Source organism: Triturus cristatus, chromosome 1_1, assembly GCF_964204655.1.
Source record: "Triturus cristatus chromosome 1_1, aTriCri1.1, whole genome shotgun sequence".
NCBI classification, from domain to species: domain Eukaryota; kingdom Metazoa; phylum Chordata; class Amphibia; order Caudata; family Salamandridae; genus Triturus; species Triturus cristatus.
Genome location: NC_140579.1, coordinates 21311290 through 21335607, shown reverse-complemented (window position 1 = coordinate 21335607; position 24318 = coordinate 21311290). Strand labels below are relative to the sequence as shown.

The 24318-nt window shown below is 45.8% G+C and overlaps 1 protein-coding gene across 3 annotated transcripts in view; it reads right to left on the bottom strand.

Moving 5' to 3' along the window:
- The window catches only part of EMC4 (ER membrane protein complex subunit 4), an 89846-nt gene that overhangs the window by 43105 nt on the left and 22423 nt on the right, over positions 1–24318 (bottom strand). For all 3 annotated transcript variants that reach the window (XM_085642484.1, XM_085642403.1, XM_085642568.1), the window contains exon 3: positions 10912–11026. In XM_085642484.1, coding sequence (XP_085498610.1) covers positions 10912–11026 — 115 coding nt within the window. The remainder of the gene's footprint in view (positions 1–10911; positions 11027–24318) is intronic.

Genomic DNA, 24318 nt, shown 5'->3' with positions numbered 1-24318 from the left:
CCTAGTATATGGTACCTTAGGTACCAAGGGCATAGGTACTTCACAGGCCTACCAGGGGCTGAAGCATGTATTATGCCACCCCTCGGAAGCAGACTAAATCTGACACCACAGGCCTGCTACTGCATCCTGGGTGAAGTAGTGTTAGCACTCCTCACTGAGGTATAGGTTCCCTATATCTCACCTTACACACACATATAAACCTATCAGTCACCCCTAAGGCAGGCCCTATCAATCCTGAGGGCAGGGTGCTTGGTTTCCATGTGAGGGGGTGCCTCTGCCTGAGCAGGGCCCCTCTGCAGCTCTCAGAGTCCATTCTCTGTAGCTGTTTGTGGATGCGGTTAAACCATATACTCTTAAGTGCATTACAACCTAGCGGTAAATGCTAACTTTGGGATAGCTGCATCAAAACATGTCGTGTTTGGTGTCAAATGCTTTGGAATCATACCCCCACACCAGTAACGGGTGTGGGAGTATGATCCCACCCTTCTAGAGGGATAGACATGTACCCACTGTGGAAACACGGTAGAATCCTGAAGAGCCCTGGCATCACAAAATGGATGCCACCAGCACAGACACTGGGCTGCCCTCCTGCTGCTGACCGAAACTCGCAGTGGAGGAGGCCCACCAATAGGCATCCTGTCACAGGGAGTTGTAACCACCTTCCAGACAGGGTTTAGTGTATTGGGGCTGGGTGGGTGCACTCCTAGAGTGCTTTGAAGTCCTGCACTGGGGAGCAGTAGGCTCTTCTGTGCATATGCCAGCTCAAACTGGTTCAGGGGCTACCAGCCTCTGCTCTGGCGCGAAAGTGGACAAAGGGAAGTGGGTGTAGCCACCCACTCCCCTGACCCTCCCATAGGAGTGGTCATAGAGCTAGTCCCTCTCTTCCTTGTAGTATAAGTTAGGGAACCCTTGCCATTGCAAACTAGATATCCCTGGACGACGCTCTGAAGAAGAATCCTGGACCTTTGACGTTCCACTACCTTTGGAAGACTGAAGAATCTCCCTTGGAGTCAAGGAGTGACTCCCCTGCTTCGCAGGCACCAAAACTTTGCATCAACGGTCGCAAACTTTCCCGCTCCCGCCGTAGTCCGAAGTCCCTGCAGCCCCGGAAGTGGATTTCCTGACTTCTCCAAGGCCATCGTGAGTCCCCAGCAAAGCTGAGGCAAGTGGACCCCACGAGTACGAGGAACAGCAATACCCGGGTACCGGGCACTATTGTCAAGTGCAACCCCTTCACGACATTCTACGAACTTGTGCATTGGACCACGTGTGGTCCAAGCCTCCAGCAGGATTTTCTCTGAAGATCAGAGGCCTACCTCGTCCCAAGTGACCGTGGGCTCCTGTTGAGTGAATCCTCCCGAGGCGTCTTCGCGATCCCTTGCCGGCTGGCTGGTGGGTATCCAGAAGACTTTTCTACAGAACCAAAGGGCTCCCCTGGTAGCTCCAGACCTGCCCTGACTTACCCTCACTGGGTGAGTCCCTCAGACCTTGCTGGTCTGCATCACTGCCTTTTTACACTTTCCACCAGACTTGCTGTTACCAAGGCTTGTTGGCTCCAATCCGGTTGCCGACACCTCAGTAAGCTGCAGACTTCGGGGAACACGCCGAATCCAGCTCCTGGTCATCGTCGACGCCTCCTGGACCTTGTGGCTGAAGAGTCAAGACACCCGTGATCACCTGAAATCACCAGACGACTGTGGGCATCCATCTTCCTGGGCCCGGGTCACTGGCAAGTGACTTCGAACACTGTCTCCTCTGCTTTCAGGTCTTCTTTCTTCTGAATCCAGCCTTGGATTCCACCAGACACTTCTCCTGTCTTCACAAGCAGCAAGTCTTCTTTGGCTCCCATTGAAAACGACGCCGCGACCCGACACCAAAAGACACCTATGCACCCGGCTTCCCTGGGTGAGGTAAATCCTGCACTACGGTGCTCCTGTGTGTGTTGGCTCTAGAACTACTTACCCTGTAAGTGGCTTGCTTGTAGACTCTCCCGAAGTATCCTAAAACTTTAAAATTCCAACCGCGACTTGCTCCATTGAAGTCTATTGGGATCCGCGGCTGCGTTCTCACACTGCATGCGTCTCCCGTGGGTCCTTTACTTACCTGCCTTGGGTGGATTAGTGAGGCCCCAGCGCTTCTGAAGGTCGTAGGTCTTGTCCCTTCTCAAGTCGTTCTTCTTATACCTCTTTTTTTAGTATATATTCTGGTACGCCCCTAGGGCTCCAGCCATATTTGTGCTTAACTTGTTGTGAAATGTTGATTTGTGCATATGTCCTTGACTTCTAATCTCATAAAGAGATTAGTAGAGTGTGTTAGAAATAAATGCATATATATTTTATATATATACCTGTGTGGTGTTCTTTCATTTAGTGATTCAAGAGATTATAAGGTAAAACAAGCTGCTTTACATTCCTCTAAAGACTTAGCCTGAAGGCTGCTCTCCACAGCTACCACTAGGATAGCTTTCTTTAAAAGGTTGTCTTAAACCTATCTACCATAAGAGTCGAATTGTACTGGTGCAAGGTGGCCACTTTAACTAGTGACCAGCATATACCAGGTCAACTTCTCACACATTTCCTTCTACCTTACCATCAATATATGGACCTGACTGACCTACCGGTAAGAATGCGCCACGTACGCACTCCTTTTCCTCCCCTCTCACGCACCGTCATTGATCTTGGTCTTCGAAATAATTATCCTGCAAATGAAACTGCGATGTTACCTAATTTTTCTTACCACTTTCTTCTTGGAATCCGATGTCCGCACTGTGTTTGGCTTGACTCACAAAATTTGGCAAAGGGGCAGGTGGCAATTGACTCTGTAGGTTTACAACCTGTGCTGCGGTTGACTCATTATCACCTCATTCTGCGTAAATTTTGATTTGGGCCATTATTATTCTGTATATTTTTACACTTGTTCTTCCAATGTCCCAATTTTCCGCAACCATGACAAGGGAACCTTTTCTTTGCCTCTTCTCTACTTAACCGCCCTTTTGGTTTACCCCCATTATTTTCACTCTGACCTTGCCCCCTTCTTATATTTCCTGCCTGATTCTGTAGCTGGAGTTCTTGCTGTTCTGCTAATTTCACTTGAGCCCACATCACTTTCTCCTCTAAATTCTTTCATCTATTGTCAATTTCATCTCCACAGATTTGTCAAGCTATGTCAACTCCACATGTTGCTTTAAATTTCACAGCCATGTCAGCTTGAAATTAGTCAATAAGCCCCTTGCCATGGCTTCAATGTAAATTCCTTAAGGTACATAGTCGCAGGAGTTGGTCAATTGGCCGTGGGTCCCACAATGCAATAATTGTAGATACCGGTCGAAGGGATATGTGCCTTCTTTTGCCAAACATGGTGGTTCTGGCAATATACACACTTCCAAGTATCCACAGATTCAACCAGTAACCTACCAAAGTCAGGGTGGGTGTTTCCAGATTTCGTGAGGGTGGAAGTCACTTGCAGTATACAAATAATCCAAAAGGAAAACACAGAGCACTCACGGGGTCAAGAGTCAATTTATTTTAGATGCGCTTTTGGCGACTGACTTTTTCACTACTTGCTTTCCTGTGAAATTGACATGTTGACAGCAGCATTTTTTAAATGCAACATCGTGTGCTCCTATTGGGGGATCTAGAGATGGCAAACAGGAAGGGACTGCTGCCGTCCTTGTTCAAATACGATGTCCTTGGCAGCCAGCTTTGGGTTGTCAATTATACGTAGTTCCCAACAGTGGCACCCACATTTTCTTCCATTAACCCCTTCGCTGCGGCGGGAATTCTGCCGCAGCTCTGGGGTGTGTGGGGGGGGCAGCGCGGTGGCGCTGTGCTCATGACGGAGCCACTCCGTCATGAGCAACGGTTGAGCTGTGCTCATGACGGAGTGGTTCCGTCATGACTCCGCCCAGTTGCATTGTCTCCCCGCACAGGCGGGGAAACAGCGCCGCGTGGGCGGAGCGGCCACCAACGGCCGCGGCATGACGGAACCGCTCCGTCATGAGCACACGGCAACCGTGGCTCATGACGGAGTGGCTCCGTCATGAGCGCTGAAGGAGTTAATGCCATGAGTCCCATAAGTCCAATAAGCCTTTTCACATGCAATAGGCAGAAAACTTCTAGGTACGTATTCACATGTCACCACACCAATGGAGCAATTTATTTAGTCTCCTTCCCAAATTTCACCCCATCTGGGTTGCCACTTTCCTCCCCTGAGGAGCTATGTCGACTCCACATGTTGCTTTAAATTAGTTAATATGCCCCTCGCCACGGCCACAATGTAAATTCCTTAAGGCACTGCATAATTTAATCCTCTGCTTCGGCATAATCTTAGAGACCCTGACCATGTTAATCCTCCGCAGACTGGGAGCGGTCATTGGAATGGAACGCCTATTTTACAGGGACCCATGAAAGATTTGTAATATTTCATTGGTTCTTGTGAAATATATATATATATAAATATATATTACCTACTGGTGGTGGTCAGTAGGTAATTATAGTTAGGTCCATGGTGTAGTGAAAGCAGTGAGTCTTCTGGAATATGGATGTAGTTCTACTTGGTGATACCCCATGGAGAGATCATGAACACTGAAACAAGTGGCCTGTTGTTTAGGTCGCGTAAGTCAATGCACATTCTAATGTCTTAGCTGTGGTTTTTTTTTGCAATAACAATGGGGGCAACCCATTGCGAGCAATCAATGGGTTGTATGATGTCCAACCTTTCTAACCTAGACAACTCTTTCTTTAGGGGTTCCCACATGAGGTGTATTATAGGTCTAATTTTATGTGTTACTGGTTTGGCATTTTGTTTTAATTGAATTTTGTATTGAAAGTCTTTTTAGTAAACCTAATTCTTCTGAAAAGACCTCTGGGAATTCATAGGTAATCTTTTCGCTGTTGCTTGAAGGATCTACGGCTAAAACCAGTTCCGGATTGTTAGGGTCCAGTTTAATGCCCGGTTCTCTCTGATGTTGCCATCCTAATAAATTAGATCCGTTCTCTACTACGTATACTTTCCCCACTGTAGAACGATCTTTAAAAGAGATGAGGGATTTGATCATGCCTTTCATCGGTATGGGGTCTCTATTGTATCCACTCGGTGAAATGTCTGCTTTACATAACTTATCTTGTTCTTTACCTAAGATGGATTTAAAGTCTGAAAAGTTCACTAGAGTGAAAGGAGAGCATGAGTCTGCAAACATTTTAACAGCTTTGCCATCCATGGATACATTGCATTCAGGATACCTTTGGTGGTTGTCGTTATCAATTTCATTAATTTGTAGTATTATTTTTTTGAGTTTTGGCATCAGAGGCACCATTTCCCCAGATTTTCCTTGGAAAACTCCTGCAAACTCTTGCTAGATTACCCCTTTTGTTGCATTTCCTGCACATGGCTGATTTGGCTTGACAGCTGGGGCTATTGGCTAAATGACTGCTGCTTCCACAGCGAAAGCATTTTAACTTGACATTTGCTGGGTCTGCTGTTTGGTTGCGCCAACTATCCTTCTTTCTTTTGCAAGGATCGTTCTTTATTTTGCAAACTTCTGAATCTGCTTCTAAGCTAGTAATTTCTGCCACTTTGTCATTTGAATCTGGAGAATTTATTTCCTTTATACAGATGGCTGTGTGCTCTATGGATTTGGCTATTTCAATGGCCTCTTGAAGGTTGGGTTGTTTTTGTAACAACTTTGTTTGAATTTCCTTATTGTTTGTACAACGTACCAGTTGGTCTCTGATTAAGGAATCATTCAGATCATGGAACTCACATAGTTTGCCGAGACCTCTGAGTGTTGCTACATAAGTGGAAACGCTTTCGTGCTTGCCTTGAGAACGACTGAAGAATTTATGTCTTTCCAGCACTATGTTTACTTTGTCACCAAAATGGATTTGTAGTTTTAATAAGGCGGTTGTGTAGGTATTTCATCATCCTCTTCATCAGTATCAACCTCAGGTTCTGGTAATGTTTCAAATATTTTCCTACCATCCGGACCCAGACTGTGTAATAGAATGTGCTGTTTCTTAAAGGCACTACATTTTTCTCCCCCAATTGCTATAAGGTATGATTCGAAAATATTCTCCCATTCCTTCCATGGAATGTTGGGTTCCTCAAATTCATTCAAAAATGGTGCAGGTTGGGACCTACTTTCGGCAGCCATCATAACAATGAATGGAAATGGAGGAGGAAATATGCAGCAAATATTAAGTTATAAGTGAAGAAACTGGCATGTGCCGTGGAGAGACACAGTGAGCACAATGACTCCTGGAATGTATATGAATGCACACTGTAAGATAGGGTTAAAGAATGATGTAAGAATCAACGTTATGCTGCTCACTGAAAAATTATGAAGAATATGGTGTGCCTGTCACTGTGAGATAACACTCTGCCAAAGTGAGCAGTGACACGCTGGTGAAAGGTGCACTAATGTCTCAAGGTGTGCGTGTCACCGTGAAGTTGAACACTACAATGGTGGGAAAAACATATCTTATTTCACTAACAAGGTGTGCGTGTCACCGTGGTTGACATGCTGAAAAGAAGTGCAAGGATGCTTTGAGGTGTGCGTGTCACCGTGGAATGACACGCTGGTATGCTGAGATAGATTGTACAAGGAGAGCGTCAAGGTATTGGTGTGCGTGTCACCGTGAGGAAATATTCGGCCAAGATGAGCCGTGACACACTGGTAAAAATAGCACCAATGCCTCAAGGTGTGCGTGTCACCGTGGAATGATGCGCTGATATGCTGAGGAACTTAGTACCGGAGTGTGCGTGTCACCGAAAGTGCTCACAATACGCCAAGGAACTTCGTACTGGGGTGTGCGTGTCACAGAAAGTGCACGCAGCAGAATGGACGCTATGACTTGCCAAGAAGACTTCACCATGCAGCGTTGAATGGGAAGCCGCTGTCCTCAAGGAGATGACAAGAGAGGGAGAGCTCCGCCTTGGGCCGCCCCCAAGGTGATCACCACGCCTAAGCAGGAAGCTAATGGCGGAAGGAAAGGCGAGGCGAAATTGAGGACAGGGGATGGTGCCTGAAGAAAAAGCAGCGCCTAGGCACCTCTCCAATGACTAGCAAGACAACGTTGCTAGACAACAATGCAGAGGAAATGCGTGAGGGAAACTATCACCTCAGCGTTCTTCCAGAGCTCGTCAATCTGCAGCAGAGGCGGTGGCATGAAACTGAAAAGGCGTGAAGGAGCAACTGCCTAGGCGCCCGTTACAAACTGCAGCGGAGATGACAATATTACTTGATAAGCCCAGGAGACATGCGCCGTTGACATAACAGTTACTCAGCGCAATATGCTGGCACCCTTCCAACTATAACTGGTCTCCTTAACAGCCGTAGTAAAGTATTCCAGGGAAGCCGCCACATGGACTTTGACGGATGAAAAGTTCTCCGATTGAGAAGGGAAGAGTCAGGAAAGGAGACTCTACACAGCAGCGGGGATCCAAAGATGACCGAGAGGGAAGGCCACTCAATCTAATGTCAGAGAAAGAAGTTTTCTCCGGTCTTTCTCTCAGGAAATACCAAGGGTAAATAGTACCTTAAGAAGATCTGATGGAGTAGTACATCAAAAGGGAAGGAGTCCGTGTCGTCTGTTCCCTTCCACAGATCGTCGCCAGTGATGAAAAGACGATATCTTCAATAATGTAAGTAGACTCTTTATAACCGATCTCCTCTCTCCACCAACTGTATGGCCACCAACTGACCACTCTGAACATTCCAAGATAGCCTCCAAGGGAGGAGGAAGATACCAAGGTGAGGAAACATAGGGGAAGGGGGGGGGGAGGGGGGGGGACAGGGGAGGAATGTACCAACATAAATTGTGACTCCAAATGAATAGATAAATGTAACTACACAATGAATAGATAATTTTAACTACACATTGTGACAGAAACATATAATCAAGTGATCAACCGGATAAAAAAACATAAAGATAGCAAATTATTCAAAAGTGCTTTGTCACTATTTGAGAACTCAGAAAAGAGAAAAGATGTCCTCATTTTAGTTGTCTTGAGTACTAACCATAATTTCTATGGAAATGAGTCCCTCTAATGGACAAGACGAGGCAAGAGGGAGGGGCTAGGGTTCAGCACATGGAAAACGGAGGGCAAGGGGGAGGAAAAGCAAGCTGACTACGAACGGCAGGCAGGATGGGCACTGGAAGCAAAACACACCATGAAGGGCAACAGTGAGGCTTTAATGGCACACACACACACAGACATGGGAGGGGGCGGGGCAGCAAGTGGACTACAAAGGGCAGGTGGGAGGGGCTGAGGCAGCAGAAGACCATGTATGACAAGAGGGAGGGTTAGCGATAGCACAACTGCCATGGTGGGCAATAGGGAGGGGGCAGGGATATGCACAAAGGACCATGGTGGACAAAAGGGAGGGGCAGGAGCTAGACACAGACAAAAGAGAGCAGAAGGGGCTTCACAACAGACCGCACACGGCAGACAGGAGGAGCAGTTGCAGCACAACAGAGCTTGAAGGGAAGCAAAATGGACCATGAAGGACAGGAGGGAGGAATAGGGGCATGGAACTTGGACAGGCAGGGTGGAGATGGCAGGTGGCAGCCATCTGACTATGCTAGACAGGCAGGAGGGGCGGTGGCAGCTCAACAGAATACTGAGAGTAGATAGGAAGGTGGCAGGTGGAGCCCCCCCCCCCCCCTCCCCCTTCAGCGACTGGAGACCCTCACGGGTGAGTAGCACGCTTACAATCCCCTGATTGATTGATTGATTTATTGATGGAATATGGTGGGCAAAAAGATGGGACAGGCACACAGATATCAGAGTGCAGGGGGAAGGAGAGTAAATGCAGAAAGCTAAGCACAGAGGCTGAGCAGGAGGGTAATGATGGAGAATAGAATTGGGCAATGGAGGGCAGGAGGAGTGGGCAGGGACATCACGCCAAATGGAGGGCAGTGGCAACACATTGGACCATGCAGGGCAGGGTAAAGGGGGCTGGTGCATGGACTTGGGACAACAGAGGGTAGGGAGCAGGTGGATGGGGTAGCATGCTAACTGTTTAGGGCAGGGGGACGGACAGTTGCAGAACAATGGCCACACATGGCAGCAATGAGGGGGTAGGGTCATAGAGCAGCACAAAGCCAGGCCATGCCTTGCGTTCAACCCCACTGTGCATTGCGATGGACATTCAATTTTTTTTTTTAGAAATTCACTGAAGAAAAACAAAGGTTACAGGGACATTATAGTTAGGCTCAGAGTCCACTCATACAAAGCAGTGAAATTCAGCAGTTATAGTTACCTAAGCTAACCATAACTTATACCCCCGCAATGCACTGCTTAGGACCTCACATATTACATCACTCATAACATGGTCAGTGACATCACTCGTGACTTCTCAAATGACATCACTGATGACATCATCCAGTGTTCCTGAGTGTTTTCTAAACATTTATGAATGTTAAAACATATGTACTAAGGTACTACAAAATGTAAATTACTATACTTTGTGTTCTACCGTGTGATACTATTTTAACATATAGTGTGTAAGTGGATGTCTGAGTGGTTATATATGTGTGTGAGTGGCTGTATGGGTGAATAAGTAGGTATGTGAGTATCTGTATGGGTGTTGGAGTGGCTGTGTGACTGGCTGCATTGTTGAGTGAGTGGGTGTGTGTGGCTGTATAGGTGGGTGAGTTGCTGTATGGATGAGTGAGTGGGTGTGTGAGTGTCTGTATTGGTGAGTGAGTGGCTGTACGGGTGAGTGGCTGTATGGGTCTATGAGTGGATATGTGAGTGGCTGCATGGGTGACTAAGTGGCTGAGGGGATGTGTGTATGGGTGAGTGTGTGTATAAGTGGCGGTATGGGTGACTGCCTGGTCATTTTAGTGGGTGTTTGGTTTATTGATTGGTTGTGTGAGTGGCTGTATTGGAGTGAGTGTATGTGAGTGTATGGATCAGTACATACATGTGAGTGGTTGTATAGGTGTGTGAATGGTTGTCTGTATGAGTGGGTGTGTGAGTGACCAATGGTGAGTGAGTGGGTATCTGAATGGTTGCATGAGTGAGTGACTGGGAGTGTAAGTGGCTGTTTGAGTGGGTGTTTGGTTAAGTTAGTTTGTGCATGAGTGGCTGTATTGGCATTTGAGTGACTGCGCACAGCTGTTTGGATGAGTGAGCAGATGTCTGAGTGCTTGTATGGATGTGTGAATGGGTATGTAACTTGTTGTGAGGGTGGTTGTATGAGTGAGTGGCTGTGTTGAGAGAATGTATGGGTGTGAGTGGCTGTATAATTGAATAAGTGAGTGTGCGGGTAGCTGAATGCGCGAGTGTGTAACTGTATGGGTGAGTGACTGGTTGTTTGAGTAGCTATATGGGTGAGTGATTGGGTGTGTGAGTACTTAAATGGGTCTGTGAATAGGTATGTGAGTGGGTATGTGAATGGGTGTATGGGAGGTTGTGTAGGGGAGTGAGTGAGTGTGAGTTCTGTGGATGATGTCATCAGTGATGTCATTTGAGATGTCATCAGTAATGTCACTGACCATGTCATAAGTGATGTAATGTGTGAGGTCATAAGCAGTGCACTGTGAGGGCGTAAGTTATGGTTAGCTCAGGTAACTAGAACTGTTAAACTTCACTGGGATTGTACGAGTGAAATCTGAGCCTAACTATAATGTCCCTGCAACCGTTTTTTTTCAGTGTATATATTTTAAAAAAAAAACATTTTAATCATTTTATTTATTGCTGTTATACATTCTTACTTATACTGATAAAAAAATATTGTGACACTCGATGTAGGTAGATGACAATATAGTGGAATCCATATAATGGTGTGGCAATACTTGTGAGGCGATTTAGTGGGGTATACCTCCAGCTTGTATCCATTACCAGTGTTTCCATCTAGAACCCACGTACCTTCACTGGAGTTAACTAATCAACTTGAAGTCTTACCTTTTCCACCAGGTTCCGGTCAGTTTCTTGCACACTGGTGTCTGGAACCTGCTTATCAGAATATCCAATAGGATACAGCGTGTCTCCCTGGCCACCACCCCGTTCTCCTCTTCCCCTGCAATGGACAAAAGCATATGCTACAATGACACTCAAAATCTTCAAACCTAATGTCTCCTTCATAGACACTGAGGCCCACAAACAAATTCTAAACAACAAGCACTGGCAAAGCCAATAGGTCTCGCCAATGAAAGAGCCACTGGCTTTGCCAATGTGTTTTAGCCATGGTGTAAAAACCAGCGTAGCTAATGTTCAGAATGGCTAAATGCTAGTGGTATAAAGGAGAGTGGCGTAGCATGTCGTAAAGTGGCACGGCCTAGAGTGTTGTAAAGTGGAGAGGAATTGAGAGTTGTGGAGGGAGTAAGAGTGTCATAAAGTGGAAGGGAGTGGCGTACACTGGCATCAATTGGAGTGGCATGGAGAGTCATAGTTGATTTGCGTAACATAACGGCGAGTGGCATAGAAGGAGCTGTACAGAGTTGAGCAGTGTCGTAGAGCAGAGTAGGTTGTCAGAGTGGATCGGCAGAGTGGAGTAGTGTAGTAGAATGGAATGTTAGAGTGGAGTAGAGTGATGAGGGGTGACGTAGAGTGGCATTGAGTGTCGTAGAGTGGAGTGGAGTAAAGTGGAATGGAGTGGAATAGAGGGAGTTGTGTAGAGCTTCGCAAAGGACAGTGTCGCAAAGTGGCATAGCATAAAGTAGAGTGTTGTAGAGTTGAGTGTCATAGACAGTAGTAGATTTAATGGAGTACAGTGTCAGAGTGGAGTATCGTGGTGTGTAATGTCGTAGAGTGGCCAAAGATGAGGTGGCATGGAGTACAGTGGTGCAGAGTAGACTGCCGTAATGTGCATTGGTTTTGAGTAAAGTGGTGTACAATGCATTGGCGCAGTGACGTAAAGTTCAGTGGTTTAGAGTAGAGTGCAGTGGGACAGAGTAGAGTGGGGAAGAGTAGAGAGGCACACAGTGGGATGGTGCAGCATAGACTGCAGTGGTGTAGAGTGCAATGGCGTAGAGTAGATTGTTTCAGAGAAGAGTGAAGTGGCAGAGCGGAGTGGTGCAGGATAGAGCACAATGGTGTAGAGTGCCATAGAGTTCAGTGGCGTAGAGAGACGTAGAGTGAAGAGATGCAGACTAGAGTGGCGTAGAATGTATTGGTGTAGAGTGGCGTAGAGTCGAGTGGTGTAGAGTAGAGAGGCGTAGAGTGCAGTGGCATAGAGTAGTGCAGAGTAAAGTGGCATAGAGAGCAGTGGCATAGAGTACAGTTGTGTAGAGTAGAATAGAGTGACAGAGGGTAGCAACGTAAATTGCAGTGGCGTTAGGTGTTGTAGAGTGCAATGGCGTAGAGAGTGGAGTGGTGCAGCGAAGACTGCAGAGGTATAGAGTGAAATGGTGTACAGCAGAGTGGTGTGGAGTGGGGCAGTGATGCAGAGTAGAGGGGTGAAGAGTGCATTTGCGTAAGATAAGGGGGTGTAGAGTGGTGCAGAGTAGAGTCTAGTGGCGTAAAGTACAGTGGTGCAGAGTAGAATAGAGTTGCATAGAGTGGTGTAGAGTGCATTTATTTTTAGTAAAATGGCGTAGAGTGGAGCAGGGTAGATTAGAGTGTGCATGGTACATTGCAGAGGCGTGGAGTGGTGCAGGGTAGAGTGCAGGGGCATAGAGTAGAGTGGTGTATGGTGCAGGGGCGTAGAGCGGAGTGATGCAGAGTAGAGTGGCATAGAGCATAGTAATGCGCAGTGTATTGGCATAGGAAACAGTAGAGTGGCATAGACTAGAGTGATGCAGAGCAAAGTGCAGTGGCGTAGAGTACGTAGAGTACAGTGTATCGTAGTGTAGAGTTTAGAGGTTGAGAGTGCAGTATTGCAGAGTGTAGTGGCGTGGAGTGAGGTAGAGTGGTGCAGGGTGTAGTGGCATATAATAGAGAGGTGCAGGTTAGAGAGTAGTGTCAAAGTAGAGTGGAGTGAATGCAGAGTAGAGTGGCATAGAGTGTAGTTGCATACAGTGCATTGGCATAGAGTGCAATATAGTGGCGTAAATGAGTGGTGCAGAGGAGAGTGAAGTGGCATGGAGTGCAGTGGCATGGAGTGCAGTGGTGCAGAGTAGAGTGAAGTGGCATGGAGTGCAGTGGCATGGAGTGCAGTGGTGCAGAGTAGAGTGAAGTGGCATGGAGTGCAGTGGCATGGAGTGCAGTGGTGCAGAGTAGAGTGAAGTGGCGCGGAGTGCAGTGGCGCAGAGTGCAGTGGTGCAGAGTAGAGTGAAGTGGCATGGAGTGCAGTGGCATGGAGTGCAGTGGTGCAGAGTAGAGTGAAGTGGCGTGGAGTGCAGTGGCATGGAGTGCAGTGGTGCAGAGTAGAGTGAAGTGGCGTGGAGTGCAGTGGCATGGAGTGCAGTGGTGCAGAGTAGAGTGAAGTGGCATGGAGTGCAGTGGCATGGAGTGCAGTGGCATGGAGTGCAGTGGCATGGAGTGCAGTGGTGCAGAGTAGAGTGATGGAGAGTTTAGTGGCGAAGAGTGCAGTGTTGCACAGTAATGCAGATTTGAATTAAGTGAAGTGGTGCAGAGTGGAGTGGTACAGGGTTGAGTGGCGTGGCAGAGAGTACAGTGGTACTGAGTTGATTAGAGTGGGTTACGGTTGACTGGCATAGAGTAGCGTGGCCAAAGTGGAACGACGAAGAGTGCAATGGCGTAGAGTGAAGTGTAGTGGCACACACTACATCAGCGCAGAGAGCAGTAGAGTGGCATAGAGTGGCGCGGGTTAGAGTGCAGTGGCGTAGAATACTGTTGCAAAGGGTGCAGTTGAGCAGAATGGCGTAGAGTTTAGTGGTGGAGAGTGCAGTGTTGCAGACCAGTGTCAAAGAGTGGATTGGTGTATAGTAGAGTGGCATAGAGATCAGGAGTACAGTGGTGCACAGTAGAATAGAGTGGCGTAGAGTTTAGTGGTGGAGAGTCCAGTGTTGCGGGCTAGTGTCAGAGTGGACAGGTGTATAGTAGAGTGGCATAGAGATCAGGAGTACAGTGGTGCACAGTAGAATAGAGTGGCGTAGCGTGGTGCAGAGTAGTTTGGTGTAGCGTGCAGTAGTTAGAGTAGAGTGGCATAAAGTGTATTGGTGTAATGTAAAGAAGAGCAGAGTGGCGTGGTGTGGTGCAGTGTAGATTGCAGTGTTGTAGAGTGCAATGGCATAGAGAAGGGTGGCATGGAGTGGCGTGGAGTACAGTGTAGGCCGTAGAGTGCAGTGGCATAGAGTAGAGTGAAATGGCATTGAGTAGAGTGGTGCAGGGGAGAGTAGAGTGGCACAGAGTGCCGTGTTGTAGAGTAGAGTGGTGCAGAGTAGATAAGAGTGGATTGGAGAAGAGTGCCCTAGCATAAAGTGGAGTGTTACAGAGTAGAATGCATTGGTGTAGAGTGCATGACTGAGTGAAGTGTTGCACAGTGGAGTGGGGTGGTGTAGATTGGGGTGGCCTAGGCTAGAGTGGTGCAAAGTGCCTCGGTGAAGAGTGCAGTGTTGCAGAGTAGATTGGCATATAGTTCATTGGTGTCGAGTAGAGTGGTGTAGAGTAGAGACAAGAGACTTAGAGTGAAGTGGCGTAGAGTGGGGTTGTGTAGAGGAGAGTGCAGTGTTGTGGAATGGAGTGGCGTAAAGTGGAGTATGCATGGCACGGTAGCGCATTGCCATTACAGACAACACATCTTCAATTTAAAATGACCAAGATCTGCACAAATGTACAGTTTCACAGCCCTACTTGAGAGACATTCTACTTACTGCTTAAATAGGGTTCTGTGGAAATGTGGATTTCCCTGATCAGTTATGTCCCCTATCTTGGACCCCAACGGTTCTATGTGCATGTTACAAACACATGTATGTTCTCTCCAGTTCCAGTTTTGATGACGCAAATATATGTGCGCCCACCGTCAACATGTCCTCTGTCAGATCCGCCATCAATGGGCTAGATATTCGAGTCCTAAGTATGAAAGGCCACCGACTTTATATGGCTAAGTTACTCCATTTTCACAGTTCAGGCGAAGTAGGCCCGATTCTGTCCTCAAAGCCTGTCCCTGCTCTCTGCCTTTGACAGCTTCAGCTGGAGCTCACATCTGTATCCATGAACTTTGTCCTACTTCCTGTGCAGCTAACGGTGCCTGCCTCGGCCAGTTTTGCCTGCCTGCCAAGAAGCTGTATTTCACCTTCGAATTATCTATTTTGCTCTTCAGCCGATGCATTCCTGTCTAGTAGTCTAGGTAAACATTTCCTTTAGCTCCCGAGCAAAGGGCCCGGCCTCTCTGTCCTCATGCAAGTAATTCATAAGCCCTGTTTCCATGGAAAGTTTTCTGCCCCTCGCATCTCATATAGACACTTAGACGCTTGTGCACGCACACACAGTTAGTATAGAATAGATTCTGCCCGAGAGTCCTTCTTTGTGGATAACATAGTTCTTTAAACATAGGATGTTAGATATGATTTGGGATTAGGTTGACTTGACCCCCCAGACTTTTCGTCTCCACATGTAGAGCTAAATGTCAAGTCCCCTTCACCCCCTAGTTGTACGTCAATCACACGTCATGCTGCTGCGCGCGCATCTATGCCAAGTATTATCTTATAGATCCACCTATGTATGATAATCATAGCCAATCATGTTTCTTTTTGCTCCTTATTACGCCCAGTTTCGGTTACGTATTCACTGTGTCGTTTCTCTTATCAATTGTTACGCCTTCTACATTCGTTTCATTGTAATGTATGTTCTATAAAAGCAATTTCCTGTCAATAAAGTATCGTACTTCACTTCCTGAACCCGCGTGGTGACGGAACCTGAAGGCCGCCACTCGAGTCGGCCATTTTGGAATAAAGCCCATTCAGAAACCTCTTATACCACGGATTCTGCCTCTTATTATTCTGAGCTATTTTATTTTTAGATACAGTATGAAATTCAGTCCAGGTAAAAGATTATTTACCACATAATGGCGCCCGAACAGGGACACTTTCTCATCTCACGCGCCGGCGGTGCGTTGCAGGCCCGGTCTCCTGCCATAGCTGGACGGACCATAACGCGTACCAGCAGGATTTCCTGTAGCTCCCTCCGGTCAAGCGGGGGCGACTGAGGCTGCGATCAACCCAGACGAGGCGGTGAGAAGTGCGAAGTATCCCGACCAGAGCCTAGCTGAGAGAGCAAGATCCGAGGTATACAGAGACCCACCAGGTTATCGAAGTCCCGATGTCCAGAGGGTCCGATGTCCGCAGTCGTCGAGTCTAGTCCAGTCTCCGAGGCCTTTCGTTTTGAGCTACCCGGTGAGTACCATCGCCGGGGAGGCGTTTTGACGCGCACATAGGTTGTGCCGGTCAAGACGGATTTGGGTACACAAATCCGGTCTGCACTGTTTAGCAGTGTATATGTGCTGTTTAGCAGTATATCAAGTATTCCGAAGTATCTAGTTATTGTCAAGAATTCTGCTTGGTGATTAGTTATGCAGACTATCATCATTGTTGGTCATTTTTAAAGGTTAAAAATGTTTAATGTTTAATTTCCAATGTGTTAAAATGTCCTGCATATTGTGGTATGAATGACTGTCCATTGTGCATTGTTCATTATTGTGTTTTATCGTACTAAGTTGTGTTCAAGATTAAGTATCAGATCAGTTGTGTTTAAAACTAAGTACCAGATCAGTTGTCAATATGCCGCTCTTTTCGAAGTTAAGACAGATTACTACTAGAAAAGGGGTGCTTGAAGAAGCAGTTCCTATTCCTCCTAGGGACACTCCAGGGCACTTTATGTATCACAAACATGGCATAGACGCCATATTATTCCTTGATCTATGGGTGGACTACACCAAAGAGTTACCAGAAAGTCAGAGATGGCCCGTAGCTGGGACCTGGGATGCAGAATGCATTATGAAAGTCGAAGAAGAGTTGTGGAAAAGGAAAGCTAGACAGTCACAGAAAGACGCTGTTGAATTATGGCGTAAAGAATCGCATAGACGCACCGAAAAAGCATTAAGACAGGAAGAGAGAAGTAAAGAAAGTGCAAATAAGGTCCGAGAAGGTTTGTTGATTGAAGAAGGTATACGAGTAAAAGCAGAATAGACAAAGAAATGCCCTTATAAAAGGAATGTATCCCCTCCTGGCCGAAGGATTGCCTAAAGCTACTACGGCCATACCAAAAGACTTGCCAACCCCATTGTTTCCGATAAAGGTAAATCCTAAAGGACATCCGAGAACCGCAGAAGACATTTTTCTTTCCTCATATTTAGATGACGCAGCTCCTGAGTATGCTAGCCCCACACCACACAGACCGTCTGCTGGGGGGGTTCAACAAGATCAGGTGCCTGCATCTGTACAACAGCAAGCTCCGACACAAGCTTCGGCAAGCACATCTGTTTCCGCATCTGTCCCCGCAATTGATTCTACGGCTGTGTCCACACCTGTAGTTGCTGTAGCACGTTCTACGAATCCTTTTACGACCGTTACCCCAGAGGGGGCGACTGGAGGTGCTACTAGCATTTATTCTACACCACCCCGAATGAGTAAACTTACTTTTCAAGAAACAGTGCATGCACGTACGCCCAAACTTGTAAATCCCCATATGCTTAAAGACCTTATGATAGATTGTAGGTATGATCCGGTGCCCGGTAAAGAGGACGAGATGGTCCTAGCATCATTACGTGTTAGATGAGCTGCATCGTTTTTAGGGAAGCTACCAGGAATGGCTATGCATTTAGATAGCATATATCATTTTGTCCAAACAGGGAAAGATCCTGAATGCATAAACAGAGCTATGGAATATCAGAAAGTAGAGATACAGGGAGAATTGTTACGTTTCCTTGTGAATTGTGTGATCAGAAATCAAGACCGACCGGGGGTAGACCCGGGAATAATGCAAACTCTTACCAAATGGAGTCAGAATATATCAGACGGAAGACATGATAAACAAGGAAGTATAGTAGCCATGTGCCGAAAAATTAGGAAAGAAGTAGAACGTATACATGAAGAAAGATTGGAAACAGACGAGTTCGAGCAAGATGAAGCGTCCGAATCAGGGGATTCCGTAAGACAGTCAGACACCATAGCCTATGTAGGTAGAGGAAGGTCCTGTAATAATACTAGATGTTTCTCTGATCCGATACATTCTGTATGTCCAAATAATAGCAGAACTTATCCGACGCCTATAATAAATATGAAGTCTCCCGAACGTTTGTTTCAAGCCGCAGATAAAATACTCCGGGAACGAAGGGGTTACCACCTCCTCGATTCTATGGACGAGCAAGAATTAGCAAGGTCAGCTGTTCATTGGATGGACAGTCCAGGGAAATATGGTGATGTGACAGTCGCACACACGTTTTTAAACCTCAGCCCCGATGAACAACGTTTAGCTGGAATCTACATGATTCAACAACTTCTTATATTATATAAGAACGAACATGCTGATCCTGGTCCCTTACCTGATATATTAACTGAACTACTCGCGAATAGATGGAGAGGTTCTAGTAACAAGTTAATTAAAGAAATACTAATGTCACGTAAACAGTACGTTCTTTTTGTGAGCCCAGATCCTTTCTCATTGCCCAGCAAGGAAAGAACGCCGTATTACATGGATAGACAGAATCCCTTACGAGAAGTGCACCCAATAAAAGGCGAGGACAATGAGTTTCACCGTGTATTTGTATATACACCCATAACAAAAATCGAATTGTTAGAAATGAAGAAAGTAGTACCCAGTCATGACAAAGATCCAGCGGGTTTCCACCGAGAAATTAAAGACATGTTACTGATGGGAGAGTATACCTATCCTGATATTATGACAATATTAAAGGTGCTCTTGCCTGCTGGCATTTATGAAAAGCTGAAAGAAAAAGAGTGGGAAGTGGGAGACCAAAAGATAGATTGGACAGCATTAGAAGCAGAAGAAAGGGCCCGAACTGCAGGTTCAGGGCTCGGGGATAAAGTTAAAGCATTACCAGGTTTACTAGTACAGGTACTGCCACGTTTATTAACTACGAAAAAGGAAGATTGGGGTGCAATCTCAGCCTGTAAACAAAAGCATGATGAAGACACAAGTGATTATTATGCCCGATTTGAAAAATGTTTTGGTATAAATAGTGGTATAAAAGCAAGTAGTGAGTCGTATCCACATTTATTTGTGACAAAATTAGTGGAAAATGCATTGCCTCCAGTGAAGAATAGAATAATGAAATTCGAGAGTACATGGCAAAGTAACACTCCGTCACAAATGCTACAAATGTTACAGTATCATCACAATAGAATTAGAGATGAACAAGAACAAAGACGTATGAAGGATACAAAAATGAAAATGCTAGTTTCCCAGACAGTACCAGCGGATGGTCACAAAAAGGGTGTGACACATCCTGGAGATTCAGCAGCTCCTGTAAAAGGAACATGCAATTACTGTAAACAACTAGGCCATTATGTACACGATTGTCAAGTCCTGAAGCGTAATATAGCCGTAGGTCTTGCAAAAGAGAGACCACGACCATTCAGACAGGATCAGAATGAACAAGGAGCTTCACAGCATGCACAGTCCATGCCAGCTCAGCAACAGTCTATGCCAGTTTCACAACAGCCCATACAGTTTGTGCCAGCTGCACCACCGTTGCCTGCTGCTGCCACACAAACAACAACACGACAAATGTATCAGACCGCACAGTATGAATATCCTGAGTACCAACGTTACGCATGAACCAGCCTAGGGAGGGAAGTCGACTTACCCCTTATTGAGATTCCAGTAGATCAAGAAGGACCTTATGTACATAGTGAGTTATTAGGTCAAGACAGAAAATTTTTACTAGATACAGGGGCAAGTCGAACAACCATAAAACGTAGTGAAGTTCCAGGGGCACCCCTCTCAGGCTCTCAAAATGTTTCCCTTGGTTTTTCAGGAAAACCTATTGTTAATGAAGTATCACAGCCACTTCCACTTACGATTGGTCCCTTGACACGAACTACAGATTTATTACTTACCAAATCATGTCCAGAAAACTTGTTAGGTATAAAGACATTGAAAGCTCTAGGGGCTATTATATGTTGTTCTCCGGAAGGAGTAAGATTGTTTTTACGTGATTTTAAAGGTCACTATGTATCCAGAGAAATGGATTCCCGATTACAGACTTTACCAGCGCATCTATGGGCACAAGGCCCTACTGATGTTGGTTGCATGAACATTACACCATATCGAGTTACGCTAAAGGCAGGAGTGGTACTACCACGAATGCGACAATACAAGTTACCACCAGATGCTGTAGTGGCTTTACTGAAAATAATTGACGAGCTTATTGCCCAAGGAGTGGTAGTGGAAACCGACTCCAATGTATGTAATTCACCGATAATTCCGATTCTTAAACGAACTGATCCAATGGCTCCGCCAGTGTATCGACTGGTTATTGATCTGCGCGAACTAAACAAGTGCATTGTACCACAATTTCCTGTGGTCCCCGATATCTCATCATTATTGACAGCCATTGATTCACAAGCAACGTTCTTTACGGTAATTGATCTCAAGAATGCCTTTTTCAGCGTCCCAATAGATCCGGAAAGTCAATATCTATTCGGATTTAGTTTGAATGGACGAAGCTTTAAATTCGCACGCGCTCCTCAAGGATTTACAGAAAGTCCCAGCATCTATAGCCAAGCACTGAAACGAGAACTAGACAGTATACACATGCCAGTTAACACTGCATTGCTTCAATACGTCGATGATCTGCTGATCACCGCCCGAAGCGAACCCGAATGTGAAAAAGCATCACTGACAGTTTTACATTTTCTAGCCGACAAGGGGCACAAGGTGTCTCCTTCTAAGCTGCAATTCTGTGTCCAGCGAGTTGTTTATCTTGGTCACTCGCTGTCCAAGGAGGGTAGACAGCTTACACCTGACCGCATTCAGTTAATTGCTAACATGTCAATACCCAAGACACAAAAGGAGGTGCGGGCTTTTATAGGCCTCACTTCATATTGTAGGCAGTGGATCCCTCAATATGCATTCCTAGCAAAACCACTTATTCAGTTGACAACACAGGAGGCAGCCACATCAACTGTCCTCCCTTGGACTCAGGAACATACACTAGCTTTTGAAAGCTTAAAGAAAGCTCTATGTCAAGCACCTGTTTTAGCGACACCATGTTACAGCAAACATTTTACACTCTTTGTTACAGAACGCGAAGGTACTGCCTTGTCAGTACTCACTCAGGAACAAGCAGGATCATGCAAACCATGTGCTTATTTTTCCAGCACATTAGATCCCGTGGCTCAAGCTTTGCCTGCGTGCCTAAAATCAGTAGCAGCAACAGCTTTAGCAATCAGACAAAGCGATGCCATAGTGTTAGGGCATCCGTTGACAGTACAAGTACCACATGCAGTAGAGGTTCTTGTGAACCGAACGCAAACACAACACTTGACCATAGCAAGACTTACTGGTTATGAGTTAACATTGTTTCAGCCACACATAGAAATCAGACGTTGTAATACATTGAATCCTGCTACACTTTTACCTGTAATTGGAACAGACCCACTAGCTCATGATTGTGTTGAAGTTATTGAAATAAAGACGAAACCCAGACAAGACTTAACAGACGTTCCATTGTTAGATCCAGACCTGACGTTGTATGTAGATGGATCGTGCATGAGAACAAGTACAGGAGGTTTAGTGGCCGCGTATGCAGTCACAACAGATACTGAAGTCATTGAAACAAACTGTATAGATACTTTGTCAGCCCAAGCAGCAGAGCTTATTGCTCTAACACAAGCCTGTATTCAAGCCACAAGTAAGAAAGTTAACATATACACTGATTCACGTTATGCATTCGGAGTTGTACATGACTTCGGGGTGCTGTGGCGAGAGAGAGGTTATTTAACTTCTCATGGTACCCATATTCAGCATGGGTCCCTCATTCATGCTTTGTTAGACGCAATTCATCTGCCCACTGCAATATCGATTATGAAATGTAAAGCACATACGAAGGTTACTGATATCATTTCTCAAGGCAATGATTTAGCTGACAGAACAGCTAAACAGACTGCTCAGACTCGCACATCCGACATGATAAAGTCAATAGTTCCGACACCAACACAGTGTATGACGGTTAAGGATCCCGCACTAGACGTAATTGACATACAGACACATGCTACTGCAGAAGAATTAAAGAAATGGACTGAACTAGGAGGGATCCAGACAGATCAGGGATGGATGACGAAGGAGAAATCTGTGTGGTTCCTTCCTGATTCTATGGTCCAAGCCATTATAGCTACAATTCACAGTCCGGCGCATCTAGGAGAGAAAGCTATGCTAGACAGCATTCAACACATTTGGTTCAACAAACATTTACGAGCAGCAGCTAAACAAAAAGTCCGTACCTGTATGATATGTTGTCAGTTTAACCCAGGAAAAAGTGTTCCTGTAGAGCAGGGTGGATTTCAGCCTCCTGACCATTCTTTTGAAGTCCTCCAGATGGATTATATCCAGATGGAACGATGTCGAGGTTTCAAATATGTTCTCGTAGTTGTCTGCGCTCTTTCCCGATGGACTGAAGCGTACCCAGTATCAGATTACACTGCCCCGACTACTGCCAAGCAGCTAGTTCGAGAATTCTTCCCACGGTACGGTTTACCACGTGTTGTTTATTCAGATAACGGCCAGCCTTTCTCATCTGAATTAATGAAACATGTTTCACTTTTGCTGGGATATCAGTGGAAATTTCATTGTGTCCGACACCCCGAGGCAGCAGGTCTCGTGGAACGACATAATCAAATTTTGAAAATCAGATTGTCTAAAATATGTGAAGAAAAAGGTGTTGACTGGATAGTAGCCTTACCAGTTGCACTATTTTACATGAGAATGGTAGCGCACTCTCGAACAGGGCTATCCCCTTATGAGGTGATCTTTGGCAGACCGCCGAATATGTGGGGGACGCCTATACCCCGTAAAATAACTGATGTTGACTGTAATATGCTGACAGATTACCTGGCTTCCTTGATGTCTGCACTACAATCTTGTCGTTCCCAGGTAGCCGCAGCTTTTCCTGACAACACTGAGGTGAAGCCCCATGACGTAATCCCCGGCGATTATGTCCTTGTGAGGAACTTCGACCGAAAGACCCAACTGGAGCCCAGGTGGAAGACACCTAAACTAGTCCTGTTAACCACAAGAACAGCCGTGAACATCGAGGGCCGGAAGGGTTGGATCCACTCAAGCCACATCAAGAAATATCATGGACTTCCTTCTGATATAAACAGTACTCCCCGTGTGTCTTCACCCATTGACTCAAAGCTACCTTTGGCTGAGGCCAGTAGCACAGACCTGTACAAATTAAAACTAAGACCCAGACCGTCGGCCGATTTGATTGTTTAAGTCCTCTCCAAGGTGAAGCGGTTGAATCTGTCTCCGACATGCATCCCTTAGGTCTGAATAATGATCCATCAAGAACAATGTTGAAACGACATGCATACTGTAAAGCACTGCGTAGCCACTGTATAGTGACATTATTAATTTTGTTTTTCTTGAGTTTTATAATAATCACTGCAAGTATATTGTTGCATATGTATTATCCTGTTTCTAAACGTGCTTTCAATATAACCGGTGAACATTCTTTTAGTGACTTACCCCCACATGAGTTGTCCTATAGACTTGCGCTGCGTAATAACACTTTCATTAGTATGTTACATCATTCCCATCAGACTAGTAATGCCACTAATTGTTGGGTGTGTGGCCGACTCCCTCCCTATCAGAATAACAAAGGAGTTCTGCCTTTCTTTCCACATCCGTTCACACATAATGGCTCCTGTGGAGCATGGTTTAGTTTATTAAATTCCATAGACTCAGACACAGCAGTTTATCAGCACCATTGGATATGGGGGAATCTGAACATAGTGTTATACAAAGTCTGTCACCCTGATAAGGAGGGTCACCCCAGTAGAACAGGAACTGATCTAGAAAATGAAGTGTATGGATTAGGTAATTTTACACCTAATCTTATGATTCTGAATGTCGAATCCGAAGTTGAACTAATTCTGCCCACCATGTCAGTATTTCCAGTTAAGGGTGAATTATGTGTAAGAAAAGTTGGTTCCATCCATATGGGCCATAGCAAATGCGTTACTACAGTAGAGTATAGTGATCAAGGCAAATCTTCATTTAGAGCTTCTCGCCATTCCTACTTTATATGTGGTCAGACCGCATATATGCGTCTGCCTCTAGATTGGGATGGTACCTGTTACATTGCATTTCTTTTGCCACCGGTTTTCCTAGCTCCTCCTGATTATTACCGAAATGTTCATTTAGTACACAATAGAGAGCGGAGAGATCTCCCAGTTGTCGATTATACTGAGACGGCATGGGACAAGTATGTAGATTTCAATAAAG